The 21,288-nt window shown below is 49.9% G+C and overlaps 11 protein-coding genes across 11 annotated transcripts; 8 read left to right on the top strand and 3 right to left on the bottom strand.

Moving 5' to 3' along the window:
• The first annotated feature begins 131 nt into the window (after nt 1-131).
• F5J12DRAFT_256574 (uncharacterized protein) lies at nt 132-858 on the top strand. The gene is made up of 4 exons (XM_051738613.1): nt 132-435; nt 552-601; nt 651-720; nt 777-858. The coding sequence occupies exons 1-3, from the start codon at nt 228-230 to the stop codon at nt 714-716; spliced, it is 324 nt and encodes a 107-aa protein (XP_051597942.1). The 5' UTR covers nt 132-227; the 3' UTR covers nt 717-720; nt 777-858.
• Nucleotides 581-1,894, top strand: F5J12DRAFT_845460 (uncharacterized protein). The gene is given in 7 exon segments (XM_051746313.1): nt 581-601; nt 651-720; nt 735-744; nt 947-1,043; nt 1,113-1,399; nt 1,419-1,715; nt 1,781-1,894. The coding sequence occupies 4 exon segments, from the start codon at nt 735-737 to the stop codon at nt 1,703-1,705; spliced, it is 681 nt and encodes a 226-aa protein (XP_051597941.1). The 5' UTR covers nt 581-601; nt 651-720; the 3' UTR covers nt 1,706-1,715; nt 1,781-1,894.
• A 1,556-nt stretch (nt 1,895-3,450) lies between these two features.
• On the top strand, nt 3,451-5,544 carry F5J12DRAFT_950739 (kinase-like domain-containing protein; the record flags this gene model as incomplete). The annotated part of the gene is made up of 10 exons (XM_051749798.1): nt 3,451-3,654; nt 3,743-3,880; nt 3,937-4,015; nt 4,084-4,265; nt 4,316-4,534; nt 4,589-4,680; nt 4,745-4,902; nt 4,953-5,054; nt 5,124-5,342; nt 5,405-5,544. 10 exons carry the CDS (start codon nt 3,451-3,453, stop codon nt 5,542-5,544), a joined length of 1,533 nt encoding a protein of 510 aa, XP_051597940.1.
• F5J12DRAFT_256328 (uncharacterized protein) lies at nt 5,456-6,303 on the top strand. The gene is made up of 4 exons (XM_051738610.1): nt 5,456-5,633; nt 5,690-5,723; nt 5,772-5,965; nt 6,023-6,303. Exons 1-4 carry the CDS (start codon nt 5,551-5,553, stop codon nt 6,180-6,182), a joined length of 471 nt encoding a protein of 156 aa, XP_051597939.1. The 5' UTR covers nt 5,456-5,550; the 3' UTR covers nt 6,183-6,303.
• A 1,564-nt stretch (nt 6,304-7,867) lies between these two features.
• On the bottom strand, nt 7,868-9,294 carry F5J12DRAFT_256431 (stretch-activated Ca2+-permeable channel component-domain-containing protein). The gene is made up of 3 exons (XM_051738612.1): nt 9,090-9,294; nt 8,664-9,035; nt 7,868-8,613 (listed from the first exon to the last, which is right to left on the bottom strand). Exons 2-3 carry the CDS (start codon nt 9,010-9,012, stop codon nt 8,252-8,254), a joined length of 711 nt encoding a protein of 236 aa, XP_051597938.1. The 5' UTR covers nt 9,013-9,035; nt 9,090-9,294; the 3' UTR covers nt 7,868-8,251.
• A 680-nt stretch (nt 9,295-9,974) lies between these two features.
• Nucleotides 9,975-11,070, top strand: F5J12DRAFT_724123 (kinase-like domain-containing protein; the record flags this gene model as incomplete). The annotated part of the gene is made up of 4 exons (XM_051741504.1): nt 9,975-10,412; nt 10,460-10,537; nt 10,587-10,781; nt 10,828-11,070. 4 exons carry the CDS (start codon nt 9,975-9,977, stop codon nt 11,068-11,070), a joined length of 954 nt encoding a protein of 317 aa, XP_051597937.1.
• Nucleotides 11,071-11,715: 645 nt separating this feature from the next.
• F5J12DRAFT_696104 (P-loop containing nucleoside triphosphate hydrolase protein) lies at nt 11,716-12,566 on the top strand (the record flags this gene model as incomplete). The annotated part of the gene is made up of 3 exons (XM_051740440.1): nt 11,716-11,745; nt 11,794-11,990; nt 12,047-12,566. Coding segments are annotated over 3 exons (747 nt in total), but the record flags the coding sequence as incomplete, so codon positions are not given.
• Nucleotides 12,567-13,494: 928 nt separating this feature from the next.
• Nucleotides 13,495-14,982, bottom strand: F5J12DRAFT_906630 (stretch-activated Ca2+-permeable channel component-domain-containing protein; the record flags this gene model as incomplete). The annotated part of the gene is made up of 4 exons (XM_051748804.1): nt 13,495-14,108; nt 14,159-14,572; nt 14,626-14,644; nt 14,677-14,982. The coding sequence occupies 4 exons, from the start codon at nt 14,980-14,982 to the stop codon at nt 13,495-13,497; spliced, it is 1,353 nt and encodes a 450-aa protein (XP_051597935.1).
• Nucleotides 14,815-16,314, top strand: F5J12DRAFT_256399 (uncharacterized protein). The gene is made up of 4 exons (XM_051738611.1): nt 14,815-15,480; nt 15,763-16,032; nt 16,084-16,214; nt 16,272-16,314. The coding sequence occupies exons 1-3, from the start codon at nt 15,049-15,051 to the stop codon at nt 16,093-16,095; spliced, it is 714 nt and encodes a 237-aa protein (XP_051597934.1). The 5' UTR covers nt 14,815-15,048; the 3' UTR covers nt 16,096-16,214; nt 16,272-16,314.
• Nucleotides 16,315-17,008: 694 nt separating this feature from the next.
• F5J12DRAFT_256114 (uncharacterized protein) lies at nt 17,009-19,727 on the top strand. Its single transcript, XM_051738609.1, has 6 exons — nt 17,009-17,520; nt 17,566-18,631; nt 18,685-18,764; nt 18,826-18,944; nt 19,005-19,229; nt 19,287-19,727. Exons 1-6 carry the CDS (start codon nt 17,387-17,389, stop codon nt 19,424-19,426), a joined length of 1,764 nt encoding a protein of 587 aa, XP_051597933.1. The 5' UTR covers nt 17,009-17,386; the 3' UTR covers nt 19,427-19,727.
• On the bottom strand, nt 19,611-20,626 carry F5J12DRAFT_255934 (uncharacterized protein). Its single transcript, XM_051738608.1, has 2 exons — nt 19,781-20,626; nt 19,611-19,727 (listed from the first exon to the last, which is right to left on the bottom strand). Exon 1 carries the CDS (start codon nt 20,255-20,257, stop codon nt 19,802-19,804), a length of 456 nt encoding a protein of 151 aa, XP_051597932.1. The 5' UTR covers nt 20,258-20,626; the 3' UTR covers nt 19,611-19,727; nt 19,781-19,801.
• Nucleotides 20,627-21,288: the final 662 nt, after the last annotated feature.

The raw sequence follows: 21,288 nt of genomic DNA, 5'->3' as shown, positions 1-21,288 counted from the left end.
ATGAAGGACGTGTTAGAGAAAGTCAAGGCTGCCGTCGTCTGTACTCAATTCCTTTGCGAACGTCTCTTTGTTTTGACTGCGTTTTTGCAGTGCCAAGCTAGGTCTCCCTTACTGCTACTTGAAGCTTCCACCCCAAAGGAAGCAGAACGTCACCTGATACCACAGTGAGTCCAGAATCCCTGGCGTGGCGACGCATCGGTAAACTAACTCTACGTATCTGCCCCCTTATGCCCCTGTGTCATCGCCGCTCATTTAAACTTTCGCCATTCCTCTTGATAGGAACCCAGAGGTCGCTAGTAGCGATCCTTGTGACAGACCACGCATCAAAAACCACCGCATTGATGGAGACCATTCTAGAATACCCGGCTTCTGCTGCTGACACCAACATGTCCCCTTCCAGCATTGAGTTTTTCAGAGCTCCCACCACCCAAAAGAGTAAGTGCCTTCGTTCATATGTGATCAGAACGATAAGTGTGCACAACCTGCTTCGCCCATAGCTGAGGAGAACGATTGTGTCAACCTGATCGTCGAGGACAATCCTCTGCAAATAGGTTTTTGGAGACGCTTCCACCAGGAGAGTAGGAGGTGTATCGGCCAGCCAGTGCGAGTTGGTTATTGGCCATATTTTCCTCAATCTCATCAGGCATCAGGTTCGACGACCGGTGACATGTCCCCGGAAGCTGGTATATCGGAAGCAAATACAAAGGACATTATAATTGCGTGAGTCAGATGTCATGTTTCGTAGCATCTTCTTAGTCACCATCTTTACCTGACAGGTTAATAGGACCGGTCGCTTCTGGGAAAAGTTCGGTGAGCTCCTCATGAAATGTGTATATTTACATAACATAAACCGACTTGATGTAGTTCATAGAACATGTCAATGGGAGGGCGGGCGAGGGTTTGGCTCTTACTGATGAGATCAAGATCACCAGATTTATGTTCGAAGGATCCAGTGTGGTGCTGGTAGACACTCCTGGGTTCGGTGATACGGGGAAATCCGACTTGGAGATTTTGGCAATGATTTCGGAGTGGTTGGGGAAAGAGTAAGTATTTCCTATATTCCTATGATGTTTACGATGAATTTCGCAAACCCATTAAGATACGCGGAAAAGCCCATGCTTTCAGCTATTCTTTACTTTCACCGCATATCAGACAACCATACTGGTTGGGACCCCACTGAAGGACCTACAAGTCTCCCAAGAGCTATGCGGGAGACACGACTTATCCAGGGTTATCCTGGTTACTACAATGTGGGACCAAGTAGAACATGAAGTTGGTGAGGAGAGGCTGAGAGAACTCAAAAATGGTTATTGGAAGGCGATGAGGTTGCGAGGAGCTACGACGTTCAAGCACCTGAACAACCAAGAATCAGCCATACAATTAATTACTTGGATCCACTGTACGTTGGGAAAAGGAAGCGGCCCAGGTGCGGTTGCAGCTGGAGATTTCAGATTCTATAAAGTCGGGGTTATCGGAAACTGCTGCTGGGTGGGAGTTGTGCTTTCATTTGGAAGAACTCGCAGAGAGGGAGCTGGAACTGCGTCGAGCAATTCAAGCAGAGACCGAGGGAGCGAACCAGAAGACCGCGGAAGACCTCGGGAAAGAATATGCCGAGGTAAAAGCGCAGCTGGAATCTACTCTGACCCAGGCGCGAGCATGGACTTTGATAGAACTCAAGCGGCGCTTCAGGAAGAGCATCCGGTAATCATGGACAGGTGAGTAGTTTACCCCATGTCGAGTACATTTTCTTGCTTTCTTTCAGTAAGCCAACTCCCTGCAGGTGCTCTTCTTTAGTACCGTCGCCTGTATCGCAGCATGGATGAGTAGATTTTAAATGACAAGTTTCCATGGTTCCAGCGACATTAGGAGTGTCGCTGCGGATGTTATTTGGCCCTGGCCATGTTAGTAAACTCCTGAAAATTCAACTTCATGAACTGCGCGATATTAGGGTACCAAAAAAAAAAAGATGAGCTTTATGGCCCGACTGATGATACCAAGACACATGGCTGCCATTGTGTCTCAAAAATTCAATTCTGTGTTGTTACGGTAATGGAGCCGATGGTCCTTGCGTTGCACTATCGCGTAGTAACCTTACTTACATACGTAATTCGTGAGCTGAAGCACCTGAACTGTCACTTTCCCTGGAAGTTTTTAAGTATTTTCCAACCCAGTTCCAAGTCATTATAACGACTTCAGAATGTTCAAATCCCACTTAGCACAGTTGTCATATATGTATGTATATGAATTGACCCACTAACAGTACTCCTGCCAATCGTTGCGGTTGCAGCGTGTCAGCGCCCAAAGCAAGGCTTCCCGCTATCATAGGTAAAATGTCTCGATGGCTTCTTCGGCGCCGATCCCGATGACCGCTGGTAAAATGATCCTCTGATGTGGATTTTCGTTCCGCAGGCTTGGTGATTTATTTGACCAAGGCGACACTCCGGCTAGTGACAACAGTCATCGGCTCACAGTGACCAATTCCCAAGAGTAGACACTTCAAAACAAAAACGCCAGCTTTGTTCGCCGTTTCTTGTTTGCGACGTTCCGTACAACGTCTTGTTGTGAGCAGTATGCCATATGCATGGGCCTCCCCATGCTCTTACGCTAACATGACTGCTTCAAGCGTAGAGTGTTCCGCACAGTGTCGTGACCCAGACAGCCATCCGAAAGCCGAAGTCTCCGGCTTCTGTTCCGTCACCCGCGTATTCACGAGAGGGAGAGGATCTGTGGAAGGACGTGGTCGGGAATGATAGAGGATTCAATAAGAACCGACAAGCAAGTTCATATGTACTTCCACGGATAATCTTGCGCCGTTTTGTGCCCTGCGACTGAACATCGGTTGAATTTCGGGAACATTGTTTCTCTGAGGGTCCACTCGTCGTAAGATGTGCGCGTGTGATACATGCATAGTGACCGAGGATTGATCGCGTTCGTTGACATCCAATTGGTACCATGCTTCTTTTCAAAATTGTCTCAGACGTTCAAAGAGTGTTTGTTTTATTCGTTCACGTCCCGGTTGCACGTATGAGAAAAATATATACATCTGATACGTCAATGCGTCTCAATTGGGTGTTTGATTGAGTTCTAATGCGTTTTACTGACGATGAACCTGTGCCGTCGTTTCAAGCTGCGAGGTTCGATGCACCCTCATGTTTGTCGCCCGAGACTTTCACTTATATGTATTCACAGGAGCAGACTGCCAGTTACTAGTCAAGAGTGCGGTCCACCAGCTGCCACCAGCACTAAGTGAATTTGCCGTTGCTCGAGTTTCTTGGGTAGTGGGTAAGGCATTTACATATATCATGCAACGGGGATAAGCAAGCGCCTACACACATGTTGCCCATGTTCGCTGCATCGTTGCCACTGTGTATACCCCACTCTCTTGTTCAATGACCATCACCGATGGAACAGCATTGTTACTTACCAGACGGCGCGCATCAACAACAAGAGATGGAGCGGCCTTCCGAGCTACAGGAGCTCGCTGATCGAGCATCTAGATACAGTATCGATCTCACCAATCGAATCAGTCGCAACTCGGGAAGAGTTCTTCCCGGTGGTTCTGCCCTCGTATACCGTGGTACTTTGATTCCAGATGGAACCGAAGTGGCAATCAAAACCTTCCGTTGCACACGGTCGAGCGAGGCTGACTTGAAGGTATTGGCGAGATTTCGCAGGTTGTCGCAGGTCGTGCTGAGGCTTTCCCATTTAGCATATATTTCGAGAAGTGCATGTATGATCGAAGCTGCGTCACGAGAACGTCGTTCGCATGCTCGGGATTTCTACAGAATTTGACTCCACAGTTTCGATAATATCTGAATGGATGCCATTGGGGGACGCGCATGCTTACATCCAGGACACAACAAATGATCCACGGCCGCTGGTGAGTCAATAGAGTGTCAATTATATTCGCACTATGTACCCGTCATACCTGTTTAGCTTGAAGATATCGCAAGCGGACTGGACTATCTGCATAATCACGAGTTGGGTCCAATAGTCCTATGGAGACCTGAAGGGTGTAAGCGTTCTTGATTCATATATTATACACTGGCAGTTGACCCATCCTTCGATAGTTAAACGTGCTAGTGTCCAGCGATCACCAGGCGCTACTGAGTGACTTCGGTCTTGCAACCCTGAGCACATCCACCTTCACCATGACTGTCGACATCAAACGTGGAGGCTCGTGTCACTGGATGGCCCCGGAGCTTCTAGATGAGTGCCCTGCATCGATGGAAAGTGATGTGTGGTCATATGGAATGACGGCTCTGGTACTGCCTTCTGATTTGTCCCCTTTGCACAATGCTCATTATATGCCTAGGAACTGTTCACTCGAGCAGTACCTTTTCCAAATTGTCGCAGTTCAGCAAATGTGCTCGGCATGTTAATGAAGAGGAAACTACCTCCTCGACCTGCTGAGGAGTCAACACAATTCCGCCTGACTGACACGTGGTGGGAGATTTGCATGTCATGCTGGCAAAGTGATCCTTCATTGCGTCCCACAATGAAGGATATCGCAAAGAAGGTCAAGGCTGGCATCGTCCGTACCAACTCCTTCGCTTAGTTCTCTGAGTTTTGATGCCGTCTCTTGCAGTCCCAAGCTAGCCCCGCCTTAACTTTACCACACAAAGCTTCCACTTCTGCGCATCCAATCTCAAACGAGGCATGTCAATATACTAACTCGGTGTACGTTGCTTCAACCTCCTGCGTTATTGCTGTTCAATCATGCTTTCTCTACTCTTTTTAATAGTACCTCCGGTGTCGCTGTGAGCTATACCACGACAGGCCGAGCGTTAGAAAGCTCCGCCTTAATGAAGACTGCCCCGGAATACGCAGCTTCTACTGCTGACACCAACAATCCCCTATCCAGCACTGGATTTCTCACATGTGTTACCACTATCCGCCAGAGTGAGTGCAGTTACCTATGTCGGATCTGAACAATAAATGTGCGCTGCCAGCTCCTCCCATAGATGATGACAACGATTCCGTCAACCCGAAGGGAAACAACGTCAAAGACAATTCTCAGCCGACAGCTACTGCGAAGATGCCTCAACCAGCAGGTGCGGGTCGTGTCTTGATCATGATTGCAACAAAGCTAAATCTCACCACGGTTTCCGTTGCGATTTAAGAATCATCTGTCACCGCTAAGTTCAACATCGGAGGACAAACCCTTCCACCACCCCTTCCTGATAGGGAGGCGCTGGGCTCCGAGGCCGCGAGAAGTGACTCTGTGATCGGCCAGGCATCAGAAAGCCTCGGTTTGATGAAGACTGCACTGCAAGACCTAGCTGCTGACACCAACATGTCTCCATCCGTGTCTCTTACAAGTAACTCTGGCACCCTGCAGAGTAAGTGCTTACAGTGACTTTAGATCTGCGTGATAAGTATGTACCACCTGCTCCACCCACAGCCAAGAAGAATGATTCTGTCAAGCCGAAGCGAAACAACACCAAGGAAGATACTCAGCTAACATGTGCTGTAGAGGTAACAGGGTCCTGGCCCTTATCCAGGAAGATCCTTTTCTCACCAGGATTACCCCCGCGTTTCTAGAGTCAGATGTCATTGTTAGCCTCGACATTGGGAGAAGGATCTCAGTCGGTTGATATACGGGAAATAGGTACGATGGACACCATAGTCGGGTGAGTAAGATGTCATGTTTTATAGCAACTTCTCAGCCATTCTCTCTACCCATCAGGTTAATGGGACCAGCTGGTTCCGGGAAAAGTTCGGTGAGCTTCCCATGGAATATGTATTTAACATAAGCCGACTAGGCGTAGTTCGTAGCAAAAGCCCTGGGGAGTATGGACAAGGGCATCGGACATCATTTATGTTCTTCGACAAGCGAGATCAAGGTCACCAGATGTACGGTTGAACGTTCCAGCGTGGTTCTGGTAGAGTTTCCCGGGTTCGATGATATACAGAGATCCGACTTGATGACCCTGAATATGATTGCCCAATGGCTGATCGCAGGGTAAGCATTCCCTATACTCCTGTTATAGTCCGCTATGAATTCCCAGGATCCGCTAAGATACGAGCATGGGATCATGCTTTCGGCCATCCTTTACTTTCATCGCATAATAGATAGTCACATGGCTGGAAGCTCGCTCAAGAACTTGAGAGTCTTCCAAAAGTTATGCGGGAAGAACGCCATGCCTAATGATCGTCCTGGTCACTACAATGTGGGATGAAGTGGACCACGAGGTTGGCGAGGAGAGGCTGGCGATGCTCAAGGACATTTATTGGAAGACGATGATATCCCAAGGGTCTACGACGTTCCGGCATATGAACACTCAAGAATCAGCCGTGCAGTTACTTAATTCCATTGTCCAGTGGGGGTAGGCGCAAGAAACAGTCCAGCTGCAAGAGGAGATTATGTATAGGAAGTTGGAGTTGCAGGAGACTGCTGCCTATCGGGTAATGCATCCTCTTGATGACCTCGCACAGAGGAGGATGGAGGTGCTTCGAAGAATCCGAGATGAGACCAAGGGAGCAGACCAGAAGACCGCCGGAAGACCTCGGGAAAGAATATGCTCAACTGAAGGCCCAACTGGACTCTGTTCTGACTGACGCGCGAGTGTTAAGGATGCCGCTTGGGCCACGCCTAAACAAAACCATTCGCGCAGCATGGAGAAGTGAGTTAATTTTTCCCTCTCCTTCCTGCAGTATAGACTTCTGGGTGTCTTACAGGAATGGGGAAATAAGAGCGAACGGTCGAAAGACATAGGTGATGCGATAGGTGGACTCATAACATTTATTTTGCTTTCTCGCCTGTGATTCTGACCTTGTATGTCAAGTGCTATATGTTACTCCGTTCCATCCACTGACTTCAAATCGTCGCATTCTATGAAAGATCTTGGTGATGGATTGATATAAAGAAGGATGAAATGTCATTCGAGCATATGCTCTTCGGTGGAGTTGGTCCCATCAAATCCCATCCACAATGGCTTCACCAAAATGTAACGGGGGCTCGTAGTCTAGCAATTTGGTAGGAGGAGCAGTGCCACTCTCTAGTAGGACACTTACTAGTTCACGCCCGTCTACGTCCTTGGTGTATTTATCTCTGCGTATTCATGCGTTTCCCAACCCAATTCCAAGTCATTGTAGAAACGATATCCTACTTCGTCACTTATGTATATGATTTTACCCACTGCCACAAGGTCCAAAGCAAGGACTTCCCAGTGCCTCGGCGGCGGGTCCGATCCATGGGCCATTCCCTGTGGAATTCTACAGTTTCCAGTCCTATCGCTTGAAGTTACTGATTCCACGATGCAGGAATCAATAACAACCATTGGTGAAATGATCCTCTGTTGCAGATTTTCCTCACTTCGACTTGTTAGACTTCCACAAGGGTCTCCTGTAGGCTTGGTGATTTACTTGATCAAGGCGATGCTTCCACTGGTGAGGAGAATCATCGGCTCATACTCGTGAGTAGATACTTGAAGCAAGAATGCCAATCTTGTTCGCTGTTGCCTGAATGCGGCGTTCTGTACAAAAATCTTGTTATCAGTAGTACGCCATAACCTACATACGTTAGTTCGCTTCTGACATGCTAGCACCACTACTCCTTCGAGGGTAAAACGTCCCCATAGCAGACATCCACTGAATTCGAGGGCGCGCATTGTCCTACACATTGCCCACATGGTCCTGTGCACAAGTTCAGTCACTCATCATGAATAAATAGCGTGTATACGGTTGATTGCTTGATTGAGAGCACAACCTCGCAATCACTACCGTTCCCAGGTCGGAAACCCAGCTTTTGAACTGGAAGCTCGTTTGTAGTACGCCGAGGACTCGAACCGAGCGGGCTAAGTCGTGTACTGAGCAATAGTATGCCAGGAGATAGAATGCGCCCGGGTAACTTGAGACTGAAGAAACCGCGAGGAAATCGTACCCGGCAGCATCTTAGAAAAGTATTGGCATTGGGGGAAAACTGCTGGGTTCGTGACGTTCGTGGAAATGACGCCCGGTGTGCGTCAAACTGTACAATGAGAGACCACTTCTAACTGCCGTTACACCATACATTACCCCATCTATCTTGCGCCATGTCAGTAGTCCCGTGGCCTACCACTCCAGGCTCATCGCTGTCAATGGACCCAACACCGTAGCTGGCATCTGCGTTAAACTGCGGGACTAGACAGCTGATTCCCTAGGAAATAAGGGCAAGCCCGATCGACAGCATGGCAAACTTCCAGACAGGGTAGAAGAGATGTGTAAGTATAGTTGACGACAGCGAAGGAGGGGCTTTCTTGGCGTGGCCTCACTGGGCTGGGGCTGCTAATGCTGAGAGCGGCGCTTGTGCGTTGCTTCCAGAGGAGTCAGATGACGTAAGGGGATGGTTCGGAAACATCGTGAGAAGGATATATCGCATAGCAAGGAATCGGTACTCGCGCCGGCAGTCTGAGCATGTTTGCAGGGGAGAATAGAGGTCACGCCCACAGCCGAAGGTCAGGAGCATTGTGGTGAAGTTGGTCATGTATTGGAGAAGGGGGTCGCTGATATTAGTGGAGAGGCTAGTAGTATCATATGCGACCGCGGGACTTTGTGGCGGAGGTAAGGGGACAGCATACGCTGTGGAAGGACAGTAGGGCAGAGAGTATACGAGAGGACACGGGAAACTAGCTACATGTGGAGGTTACGTTGGAACGACACCGAGATGAAATGCGACGTACAAGACTTTGTGACAAAATAGATAGGTCCACTGACCTTGACCTCGTCCTGTATCACGCACGCAGTGTAGTTGGTGTCCGGTGAGAGACCGTCAACGAACCACTGTGATCTCCAATCGCCCGATCCCCTTAGCCAGGTATTATTCAGTTCGACAGTCCCAGTTGAGGACACATTGGCTAAACTACAGCCTGTCTGCGGCAGCGAGGTTAATTGGACAGGTAAGGGTGCAAAGACAAGGTCAAACATTGGGGAGGGTGGAGCGTCAGGTAGAGAAGAGTTGGCAAGAGGAAGAGTATAATTGGGATATGTTGACTCCGACGTCATCTCGAAAGCGAACGGAGGAGCAGGCATATACAATCCTCATGTACCGTCCTCTACGATGCCAGTTAGTTACGGGTAACAAGCAGCGTAGTTATGAATGAGTGCACCGCTATCGAAGATCACAAATCTGACCAATACCTTCGACCGATAGAGATGCCTTAGTCGAGGCTGATCCCGTCTATATTCCTTCAAATGCTTCTTCCCGATGAATGGCTCAAACGTCTATGGGATACAATTAGAGAGTGGTTTTGGAAACTTGTGAGAAGTATATTGCCACTGAAACCGTCAGGGAAGATTCCACGGATATAGTGGACGGGTTGGATATCAAGGAACCTGAAAAGGTCAACAGAGAGTTCAGCGAGAGGGATGGCTGAGCCTGAGCAAAGACAACAGAGGCCTGACCAAAAACGAGGGAAAGACGTGTTGTTATTCGATATGGCAAGGCGGGTGTTTGGCCGATTCCTTACCGCGGTCATCGACGTTAACGTTCAACGTTCAACAGCGAAACTCCAGGTGCAAAATTCTGAGACTCGGTAAGACTCAGTCCGGAGAAAATCGTTCTTCAGCGACCGTCCATTACAGTCATCTTCAGCTATGTCTGTTCATGCATCGACTGTAGGTATCAGAAGAACATACGTACGTCTGATACGTCTCACGATCGGTGTGTGTTAGTCGGGTTGTGACGTATGTTTGCAGTCCCCACTTTTCATCTGCCATGTCGCCTTCGTGATGCTACGTTCACAACCATCACTCACAAGATTTGAGCTATGAGCTTTCCTGAGTTCATCGGGTATACGATGTAGCAAGGTTGAAGACATGAAAGTAAAACTGGCGTCTGCATCATGTGAGCGCGTGTAGCGCAGTGAGGTGCCACGAATTGCATGCCCCTGCCCATGTGCAGCTCACCGTGGCTTGGTAGGCCGCACTTAGCGCACGTAACTCTTGCTCAACAGGCGTTACCGATCAAGCAGCATCTTTACTTACAACAAGAAATGGAACTATTCCCCGTGCTGCACGAGCTCTCTGAACGGGCATCCCGATACAGTGTTAATCTCAACGGCCGAGTCACTCGCACCTTGGGAAGGAATCCTCTGCGCGGCGGTACTGCTTGTGTACACCACGGTACATTGAAGCCGGAAGGTACCGAAGTGGCAATCAAAATCTTCTATTGCACACGGTCAGGGAGCGAGGCTGATTTGAAGGTACTGGCAGGATTCCCGTTGGTCGTTCTTACCCGAGCTGAGTCTTTCTCATTCAAGCGCCTATTTCGAGAGGTGCATACATGGTCGAAGCTGCGTCACGAGAACATTGTTCCCATGCTTGGGATCTCTACAGAATTTGACTCCACACTTTCTATAGTATCTGATTGGATGCCAATGGGAGACGCGCGCACGTATATCCAAAACGCAGAAAATGATCCGCGGCCCCTGGTGAGGGTGTATCTGCTATTTTCAGACCACTTGACATACTCGTGTAGCTTCGAGACATCGCGAACGGGCTGTACTATCTTCATAGTCATGAGTTGGGTCCAGTGATCCATGGAGATCTGAAGGGTGTAAGCATGCTTGGTTTATAACTGTTGTACTTGGTTCATCCTTCCATAGCCAAATGTGCTGGTGTCCAGTGATCGCCGGGCGCTACTGAGTGACTTCGGTCTTTCCACCCTAAATGTGTCCACCTTCAACATGACCACTGAGGCCACCCGCGGAGGCTCGTTTCCTTGGATGGCTCCAGAGCTTATAAATGACTGTGTAGCATCCAAGGAAAGTGATATGTGGGCATATGGAATGACTATTCTGGTACGCATCTGGCTTGTTCCCCTTTCTGATGTTATTGTGCCGCTAGGAATTATTCACCCGATCTACACCTTTCCATGATTGTCGAAACTGCGCAAGTGTCATGCGTAGGATAGTGGAGAAGAATCTGCCAGCTCGCCCTGCTGAGGAGTCCACACAATTTCGCCTGTCAGATGCATGGTGGGAGATTTGCATGGCATGTTGGAGACCTGATCCTTCATCACGTCCCACTATAACGGATGTCGTAGAGAAACTCAAGGCTACCACCGTCTGTACTCTTTCCTCTCGCTAAGTTCTCCGCATTTTGAGCGCGTTTTTGCAGTCCCAAGCTGGGCTCCCCTTAATGATACCTGAAGCTTCTGCTTCTGCTTCTGCTTCCGCCTCTGCCTCTCCAGTCGCAAAAAGTCACCCGATCCCATGGTGAGTCAGAAGCTCTGGTACATCGACGTTTCACTAGACTAACACTACGTATCTGTCTGCTTTATGATCCTCTGTCATTGCCGTTCATCTAAATTCTCACTTCCCCTCTTAACGGGAACCTGGGAGTCGTTGGAAGTGATATCGTGACAGACCAAGTGTTAGAAAGCATTGCCTTGATGAAGACTGCTCTGGACTACCCAGCTTCTGCTACAGAGACTAGCATGTCCCCTCCAAGCACTGACACATGTCTCGTTGCCCAGCCTCTCATGCCAGATCCAAATGATAAGTGTATACCACCAGCTCCACCAACAGGTGCGAGTTAGTCTTCACCATGTTTCTATGAGACCGAATCTTCAACAGGGCCGTTGAGCATCAAGAGTCAGATGTTACCCTCTCTCCTGACATTGGAAAATGAGTCCCAAGGAGTTGAGGAAGTACGCACAAGGACATTATAATTGTGTGAGTGAGATGTCACGTATTGTCACACCTTCTCACTCGCTCTTTAACTACCAGAATAATGGGGCCAACCGGTTCTGGGAAAAGTTCGGTGAGTTCCTCATAGCATATATATTTGACGTAAGCTAACTAGGCGTAGTTTATAGACAAAGTCGTCACGGAGGGGATGGGAGAGGGTGTGGGGCATGGTTCAACTTCCTGTACAAGGGAGGTCAAAGCCACCAGATGTACGCTCAAAGGATCCAGTGTGGTTCTGGTAGACACTCCGGGGTTTGATGATACGGAGAGATCCGATTGGGAAATCCTGGAAATCATTTCCAACTGGCTGAACGAGGAGTAAGCAACTCCTGTATTCTTGTTATGTGTGGTTTGAATTCCAAGAATCTGTCAAGGTACCAGACCGGGACCATCCTTTCGGCCCTTCTTTGGTTTCATCGCATATCAGATAATCGCATGGCTGGATCCCCACTAAAGAACCTTCGAGTCTTTGAAAAGTTGTGCGGGAAATGTGCCATGTCCAAGGTTGTCCTAGTCACTACAATGTGGGATGAAGTGGAATATCATGTTGGTGAGGCAAGGCTGGAAGAGCTCAAAGTCACTTACTGGAAGGCGATGATATCGAGAGGGTCGAAGACATTCGAGTACGGGAACACTCGAGAATCAGCCATTCAACTAATTCAATCCGTTGTACTTCGGCAACAGGAGACAACACGAAAGGGAGTCCAGTTGCAAGTGGAAATTTCGGATTTGGAGATGGAGTTGCGGGAAACTGCGGCTGGGCGGGAGTTGTGTTCTTCTTTGGAAGAACTCACACGTAGGCGCAAGGAGTTGCTTCGAAGACTTCAAGCAGAGGCCAAGGGAGCAGACCCGCGAATCGCAGAAGACCTGCGGAGAGAATGTGACGAATTACAAGCTCAACTGGAATCTATTTTGATCCGGGGACAAGCGTTGAGGATGACGAAGTTCCAGCGTTTCTGGCAAAGCATCCAAAAATCATGGAAACGCAAGTAAATTACCTACTCCCTCCCATCGGGCACTTTATCGAATTACTGTAATCCTCATTAGTGTGCAAACTACTGTCCCCTTCATGGTACCATTTTCTGAAGCACAACATAGATAGGTACCATTGACGGCATGTCTACATGACGAGATTAGTGAGTGTTGTTGAAGATAAAGATAATAAATTTGCAATGGGACTTGCTGACTAGAGCATACGGCTCTAATTTTGAGTGATTGTATCATGACAGCTTGCGATATTCCTCGAGGTTTGCTCGTGCTGCGTCCAAGCCAGGGAGTAGGGAGGATGGTCAGCCGCCAGATAACCAACCAATGTCGCACTCGTCGTGTTTCCTCTTGTTCTGTGGCGGAGGTGTGGAGTTTGTGGAGGTTATCGAGGTGGTGGTTTGCGTTACCGTCGTTGCTTGGAGTTATTGTAGTCGTTTATGTGGGCACGGTTGTAGTGGTGGTGGCTGCGGTTGTCGCCGTCATGCATAGTGGGAGCGGTAGAAGAAGTCATCTTCGCCGTTGTCGTTGTGAAGGTCATTGGTCATTATGACTGCTGTTGATTAGTCAAGTGGTTACATGACAACCCTATTAGGACGCTGATCCGTATGTTAGAAGAGTGATGAAAGTAAAAAAATATACCCATGACCGGGTGGACTTCTGGGAGGGTTGCCAAAAGCGTCGACAGGAGCTTAGACAGCAGTATCCATCCGCTGGGCCAAACACGGGTCAGACAGAACCACATTGATTTTGCGGATTGCAGTACTTGCATCTCTTCATTGACATAGCAAGGGCAGAAGTGGAACTCAATTCACCTCAGGAGATATCAAGGCTGGTTCTAATTGCCATTACACCATAAATTACCCCATCTATCCTGAGCCGCGCCAGTAGTCCCATGGCCAACCACTCCAGATTCACCGCTGTCGATGAACCCAACACCATAGCTGGCATCTGCGTTAAACTGTGGGACTGGACAGCTGATTCCCAGGAAATAAGGGCAAGCCCGATCGACAGCATGGCAAACTTCCAGACAGGGTAGAAGAGATGTGTAAGAATAGTTGACGACAGGGAAGAAGGGGTTTCTCGGTGTGGCCCCACTGGGCTGGGGCTGCAATGCTGAGAGCGGCGCTTGTGCGTTGCTTCCAGAGGAGTCAGATGACGTAAGGGATGGTTCGGAGCATCGTGGGAAGGACACATCGCATAACCAGGATCGGTACTCGCGCCGGCAGTCTGAGCATGTTTGCAGGGGAGAATAGAGGTCACGCCCACAGCCGAAGGTCAGGAGCATTGTGGTGAAGTTGGTCATGTATTGGAGGAGGGGATCGCTGATATTAGTGGGGAGGCTAGCAGCATCATATGCGAGTGCAGGACTTTGTGGCGGAGGTAAGGGGACAGCATATGCTGTGGAAGGACAGTAGGGCAGAGAGTAGACGAGAGGACACGGGAAGCTAGCTACATGTGGAGGTTACGTTGGATCGCCACCAAGATGAAATGCGACGTACAAGACTTGGTGACAAAGTAGATAGGTCCACTGACCTTGACGTCGTCCTGTATCACGTACGCAGTGTAGTTGGTGTCCGGTGAAAGGCCATCAACGAACCATTGTGATCTCCAATCACCCGATCCCCTTAGCCAGGTATTATTCAGTTCGACAGTCCCAGTTGAAGTCGCGTTGGCTAAACTACAGCCCGTTTGCGGCAGCGAGGTTAATTGGGCAGATAAGGGTGCAATCACAAGGTCAAACGTTGGGGAGGGTGGAGCGTCAGGTAGAGAAGAGTTGGCAAGGGGTAGAGTATAATTGGGATATGTCGGCTGCGGGGTTGCCTCGAAGGCGAACGGAGGTGAGAAGAGGATTGCTTGATTGGCTGTGGAATCACCGAAGAGGGGTAGTACGTCGAGAATCTCGTGCACCGTACCTATCATAGTGTCAGTTACGAATAATAAGGGCGCAGGTCGCGAACAAATGCACCGTTGTCAGAGACGGCAACCTCGAAGGATACTCTGACCAACATCCTTCGACAAGCAGAGACGCATTATTAAAGGCCTGCCCTGTCCAGCTGCCAAAACCTGTGTTTAACTGTATCTCAAAGACGTCTGAGCCATTCGTCAGGAAGAAACGTCCGGAAGTGGCTTGTGAGGAACATATCGCGACTGAAACCGTCAGGGAAGATGAGGCGGGCAAGCCGAAGGTGGCTGGGTTGGATATCGAGGAACCTGAGAAAGTCGACAGCGAGTTGAGCGAGAGGGACTGCTGGACCTGAGCGAAGGTAATAGAGGCAGACAAAAGACAAAGGAAAGATATTTGGAGCAACGGTGTTATTCGCATGGCAAGGCGGGTGTTTAGCCGATTCCTCACCGCAGGTCACCGACGTTGGTGGGGTGCAAAAGTCCTATGGCACTCAGCAGTCCAGCGGCTGATCGTAGTCTATGCAGTTCGCTCAACTATTACTACTTCAGGTGCTCCATCCACGACTACGAGGCAAGATGCTCTCATTTGTACGATACAAGCTCATGGCGTCCTCGGCGGCTGCTATTAGCTTCACAGCCAGCCACGGTACGAGCGCCGAGTTCTTCAAGATCGATCATTCATTACATTCAGCTGCTTCTGAAGTCCAGAAATCCAAGCAGCCCCCAAGTTACAGTCTCAGCGTCTCGAGCCCCTCGCGATCATTCTGACGTTCGTGGGGGTAGCACTGGGCCTATCAGGAGAAGAATGACTGCGACCGTTGCATTCGTTGTGCTCCTGATGCGGCTCCAGGCACAGCCAGCGGGAACGGTGCAACGGATAAAAACAAATAAAAATGTTTATGGTGTCGCACTGGAAGTGAGTGTACTTTGCTGACAGGAGCGAGCGGGCCTTGCTCCGCCGATTGTCAACGTTTCAACCCCAAACCCTCTTTCGTTGCCACCGTCCAAGAGGCAAGCCGATGACGTTTCTACACCCTCCTCATGACCCTGGCCATGGTCCTCCCGAGAACACGTGTACTGCACTCGGATGTGATCATGGCATCGATCGGCTGCACAGTACTTATCCGTCTTTTTACGGCAATTATTTACCCTCTCGCATCTTCCCTGTGAACATTCAATCTGAGCGCCGAACCTTGAGCTTAGGGATTGGGATTGCATTCTAATCACTACGGCAACTGCTTGTTCATCCTGTGCGTGGATACCCCCATCTCCATCTCCGTCTTCGGGACGATATTCCATACCTCTCGCGCGCTGTATTTCCTTAGCGACCATGATGCCTTCGGTCCGACATCTCGCTGGTCACTTGAATGCTGAAAGGGTAGGCTGCCAGACTGCCAGTCAACTTACTGAACGCGACAAGGCACGGGGGTTGCAACGTAGTCAGCGTTGGTCCCTCGACAGTCAACAGGTGTGTGCGGGCCTTCGCACTCTGACCCTACCTCGACCCTCACTGATATAGCGTTTATACTAGTGTGGCCGGTGCTACAAGCCGGTTGCGGTCAAGACGAAGTACCAGTCTACTTCGGCGCCCGCACCCCTTCGTCTTCTCGCTTCCACCCAATGACTGGGATCTTTTAATACTAGGTTGCTGTGAGTGCTATGTTGTGATTCCCTAATAATTCGAACAGCATCACATGCAGGTCCCAGGATATCCGACTATCCGTTACATAATAGTATCAATCGGCCCGACTTCCCCCCTAAATTTCCAACTTGGCGCATTCGCTCGAGCGGCCCGATGATAAGCGCTTACCCACTGCATAAAAATCATTCGTCTCTTTTTCCTGTACATTCCCTTCACACCAACTGCCTTTCGCACCCAGCCGTTACACCAGAGCGGCATCTTCGCTCCACATGTCTCCCAACCACCTTCTGTCTCCACAGCAGCCTGGTCTGGGTGGTGGCGGTTGCAGTCTCGCTGGGCTTCCGTATTCGGCATTACCGCTTCAGTCCGCTATCGATATTCCCACTGCGCCGAGTTCTACTGTAGAGCATCATACGCCTTCCCAACACTCGCGTCCAGCCGGCAATGCAGATTTCGGTGCTGTCGAGGGAGACATTGATAAATCGGAAGATCCGACCGGGTGTGTCGTCGGTTCCACCTGCAGGGCTGTGGGCCATTTACTAATGTTCGTGTTGATGTAATGGCGGCAGTCCGCAATGCAGGAGCATCTTAGCAGACGATGAACGTGTTGCCCGGTTATCTAGACAAGAGCTCCTCGAAAAGAAAGACTGGAGGATGCTTCTCATCTTAGAAGTCATTATGAAATGGGCCCACCCCTTCAGTTTCGGAGTCACTTATGTGTGTTCAAGATTACAAGACCTGTGGTGCCGGATAATCGAGGGGGATTCAGACGAAGACTTCTGGCTTTGGGCCGACGGTGATGAAGATTGGCTTCGAAAACGCCAGCCCGGAACAATGTTGTGGTGGAGTGCCAACCTTCGTGAACTTGATTGGGATCGTGCGCAATCGGCCTTGCGTCGTCGGATCTCTCAGCAGCGGTATCCTCCTGCGACTGGACCTTCCGGTAGCAGGAACGAAAGAGTACGCAATGCTACACTTGAACAACGCTTTGCTGCGATTGTCTGGTTACTCTCGAGCTCCAAAGGCATGGCAGAGCTGACCATCGAGCACGGTTACACCCCACCCACATTCCGGATTTCCAGAATGTCCTCTATTTTGAGCTCCATGATCGGCAGCTGCTGGGTTGCGTTTCCTGCTCAAACCGGGGCTTGGGAGAAAGTACTGATGAACTCCGAAAGGGATGGATGTATATGCCTCCGAACGCGTCGGGACGCTCTTCGCACGTGGTTTGATATGTTGGTTTGGTTGGAAGGTATCCCTCCGTCATTGGAAGGAATCGATGATGAGTCATGCATGCGTTGCCGGACCTTGTAGGTTCGCCTTGAAACCCCAGTTTTGGTTTCACTGACCGCTCCTCAGGGTCCAGTCACGCTACCATGAGGATCTAGCTATTGATGGAGTGGTGCGCCCGGATTCCCAGTTGTGGAATATCATGTGCTACCACGCTATCCGCACCACACGACGGGATAATGCCGAGCTGCTCGCCATCTCTTCGAAGCGTATAAGCCAAACGGGCAAGCGACTAGTGGAAAGAACGCTAAACCCCGTGTTAAAGCGCGGTCAGATAGACCTCACGTTTGCTCCGCACATCAACGAGTATCCGAAAGACTTGCGTTTCTCTGCTGCACAGATGTCCTGCATACTTCCTGCGGATACGCAGCTAAACACTTCGTGGCCTGTCCAACTTCCGGATAATGTTTTGGAGGATGCAAACGATCCCTGGATCATGCTAGGCATCATTGCATGGATGTCCGCTTGTTGTCGTTCTGGTTTTGAAGAGTCCACTCGCCAGGACCGACATGACGAGCGGTGGCACACCCACTATCTCGACTATGCGAGCGAGTTCACCGAGTTCCTTTATATGCCTGGACGCCTTCCACGATTATCTGCAGCAGGCATCGAGCTCTGCCATCGACTTCGCATAAGCGAATCCGACAGAACTGTCCTATCTCAGTTTGGAAGTGACCCCCGGCAGTGGTGTCTCATTGTTTACGTTGCTGTGGCCATGTTCCTGCGCAGCAGAGATGTCAGTCTTCCTGGCTGTCCGAGGTGTCGGGTTCTCTTTGAAAGGTCCTGTACCACCGCTTCGCCGACTTTGAAAGTCGATGTGACAGGTTCTGGCGAACCGCAGCCGACCTTCCCCACAAACGGTGCTGATGACGCTCAGCGCTTACCTGACCTGCTCCTCCGGTCTTCGCTAGACCATAAGAGTACGAAGCACCTTGTTGATGATGACATGCACGCGGCAGACAAGTTTCCATCCATCCATCGGTCTAATCTCCCCGTCTCTGGCCCTACCGCATGTCGCTCTGAAACCTCCCTCCCGGAACCCGCGGGAATGGAGGCATTCACGAGCATCACGCACAACAAAACTCTTTCCAAAAATGAAATGCAGTCGCGATTGACTCAGCAGTTCCACATACTGGTCAGTTTATCGTATCTGTGATACTATTCTCTCCCTAACGCACTCCACTCCAGCTCCAATACGTAGATTTCCTCGGGTTAGATACCTCCACTTGTTTCCGTAATCCCGATGGGGATAACACGCCATATCTCGGGTGAGTTATGACCCTTTAACTCGTGTCACGACATGCAACTAAACCACACGTGATTGGCCAGGAGCCCAACGGAAAAGCTTCCAGCAGGCGGTTTACTGAGAGAATCCCTCCCTGACCCTTCGAGACTTACGGAGTTAGATATGATTGAAACAATTAAAGATAAGTTCCTTGAGATGCTCCGTAAGTCAGTATCCATGAAACTAGCGTTCGTTTCTCACACGTGACTTGTGATTTGCTCAGGGGAACTCGATTTACCATGTGAGCACTTGCCTTGGTATACCCTTGAGAAAGACCTAGAGGAGCACGGGTTTGTACTCGTCAATTGGCCGGCTGGGGTTCGCAAGCGCGGCAATAAAGGAATCCGTGACTTGAGTACAGCGGACATCAACTCACTCTACCAGGCGATTATGCACTCGGACGAAGCGTCTCGGCTTCGTATTTGCCGCCGCCCACCAGAACTTACAGGTACGTTTCATATCGAATCACAATACTATGTACTTCCGCTGATCGCGGTTATGTTAGTGGTTCCAGCAAACTATACACTACCCAATTCATCAAGCTCGAAGCGGCCCATGCAGTTCGGCGACTCGGGCGGCCACCCGCCAAAAAGAACCAGATTCAAGGATGAGACTACGAGACTCTTCACACCAAGTCTCATCTAAAACTCGTGCCGAGTCAAGGACTTCGTTTACATATTACAACAATTGACCATTGGTTACAGTAATGCATGTATTATTTGACTGCGTACCGCTCATAATATTTGTATATATAGGACTTTTCATCGGATTTAGACTTTGACTACAATATGTACTTATCTTGACGCCGTATACCGTGCCATTTGTGTGGTGAATGCGGTGTACCGAACTTTGCATTTTATTTGGCATATTAGATTGACTGTATTTTACATACAAGTACGGATTCAGATGCACCGAAGGTCACCGCTAAGCAGTCCAAAAGAACATTCTAGCAATCACAGGTTAGAATGACATGCTGAGAAGCACGTGAAGACCTCTCACCGGAAGGCTTAACGCCACTTACTATTTCTTCCTCGGCGTTTTCGCAGCGGCAGGCTGCTTCGAGACTGGTGGTTCCGCCACTGACTGGACACCTTCTTGCAGTACGGACCACTGGTCAGTGGCGACGTCATCACCGAACCTCTTCCTCCATCTGCCCATACGCCCAGTACCCTCATCCTCCTCGTCCTGTGTAAGCGCAGCAGAGCCTCCACACAGGCGTTCTGTGGCGTTCCAAAGAGGGTGGTTCGTAGTGTCTCGTGTGAGAACGATGCGCGAACGCGGAGAGGTGGTCCAGTGTGTGAATGTTGATCCGTCAGCGCGTATCACTTGCTGCGGGAAGTGGGGGACAACAGGTGCAGGTAGTGATCGCGGATGTTTCTTGCGAATGTGGGACCGGCCATAGGGAGACGTCGAGTGCGCACGAACAAAGAGTGCAGCGTTTGGGCCGAGAATACGATTTGTTGTGCTGAGAGACATCGTAATATGGTTTGACCAAGCTCACTGGAGTCTGATGACTGGACTTGGGCTGTCGATAGACGGTTTGGTAGTTTTCGCGGAAGTCGGCGCGGATTCCCACGACGGCGCTCGTATATGTTTACAAAGACGAGTGCGCCCGGAGAAGGCATCCGTCCCTACTACTACCTCTACGGCCCTGACTCCCGTGCTGGGCCGCCTGGCTGTTTTTCCATGCCGATTGAACATGTCGAGTAGGGAGGGAGCATCCGAGTTTCGGCCTTTCTCCGGACATGCCAGGCGTCCGATATGAGGTATAGCCGGGCCAAACCTAAACAGAAGGAAGTTGATGGGTGCAACTGGTACTTCAACTCACTATCCTAAAGCTAGTAAGTAATGGTATTCTGTCCTCTTTATACATAGGTCATGCGTCGACGGAAAGTGAGGTGTCAGACTCCAGAGCTATTTTCCGCAGGGTGACGCCATTCTCGATCATACAAGCATCACATTCCGCCCGTGATTTGGTACGCAGGTTTTTGATGTGTTTCCGAGTGGCGATATGGCGCTCCTAGGCTGTGGCGTTCGACAGAATGTGACCAGTCTATCAAACAGCATACCTATCCCCCAAGCGTACACGCGTGCCGAAGTCAGTGAATGCCAACCAGAACAAGCAAGAACACAGTCTTTTTGTGACAATTCTGGGTAGCTCTTGACTTACGCATCCCTCGGCACTCACTAAGAGCAAATAGCCATCGGTTGCGGCTACGCAATCAGAATCTTGGTCCTTAAGACCTGCTTGCAGGAGATGAACCTATATTAAACTCAATGACGTTGGAGCCGCTGCTCCATTTCAAGTACTTGTTGGATGGTGTGTGCGTCATCGGGGCGTGGCTCTCGTCCCATTATATACTAACAGTACACTCATGTTGCAGAGCTGTGACCGTCGTATCGCAATTCAGCTGGTTGCAGCCCAAGGCGGCGATAGGAGGTTGGTTGGGTATCAATTCTTTCCAAGAAGACACGATGTACCAGCTTCTTCCGATGCTGTGTCACTA

Source organism: Pisolithus orientalis, assembly GCF_024613125.1.
Source record: "Pisolithus orientalis strain OTSU chromosome Unknown F5J12scaffold_25, whole genome shotgun sequence".
NCBI lineage: Eukaryota > Fungi > Basidiomycota > Agaricomycetes > Boletales > Pisolithaceae > Pisolithus > Pisolithus orientalis.
The sequence above is the reverse complement of the archived record's forward strand: the minus strand, read 5'-3'. Positions and strand labels throughout refer to the sequence as shown.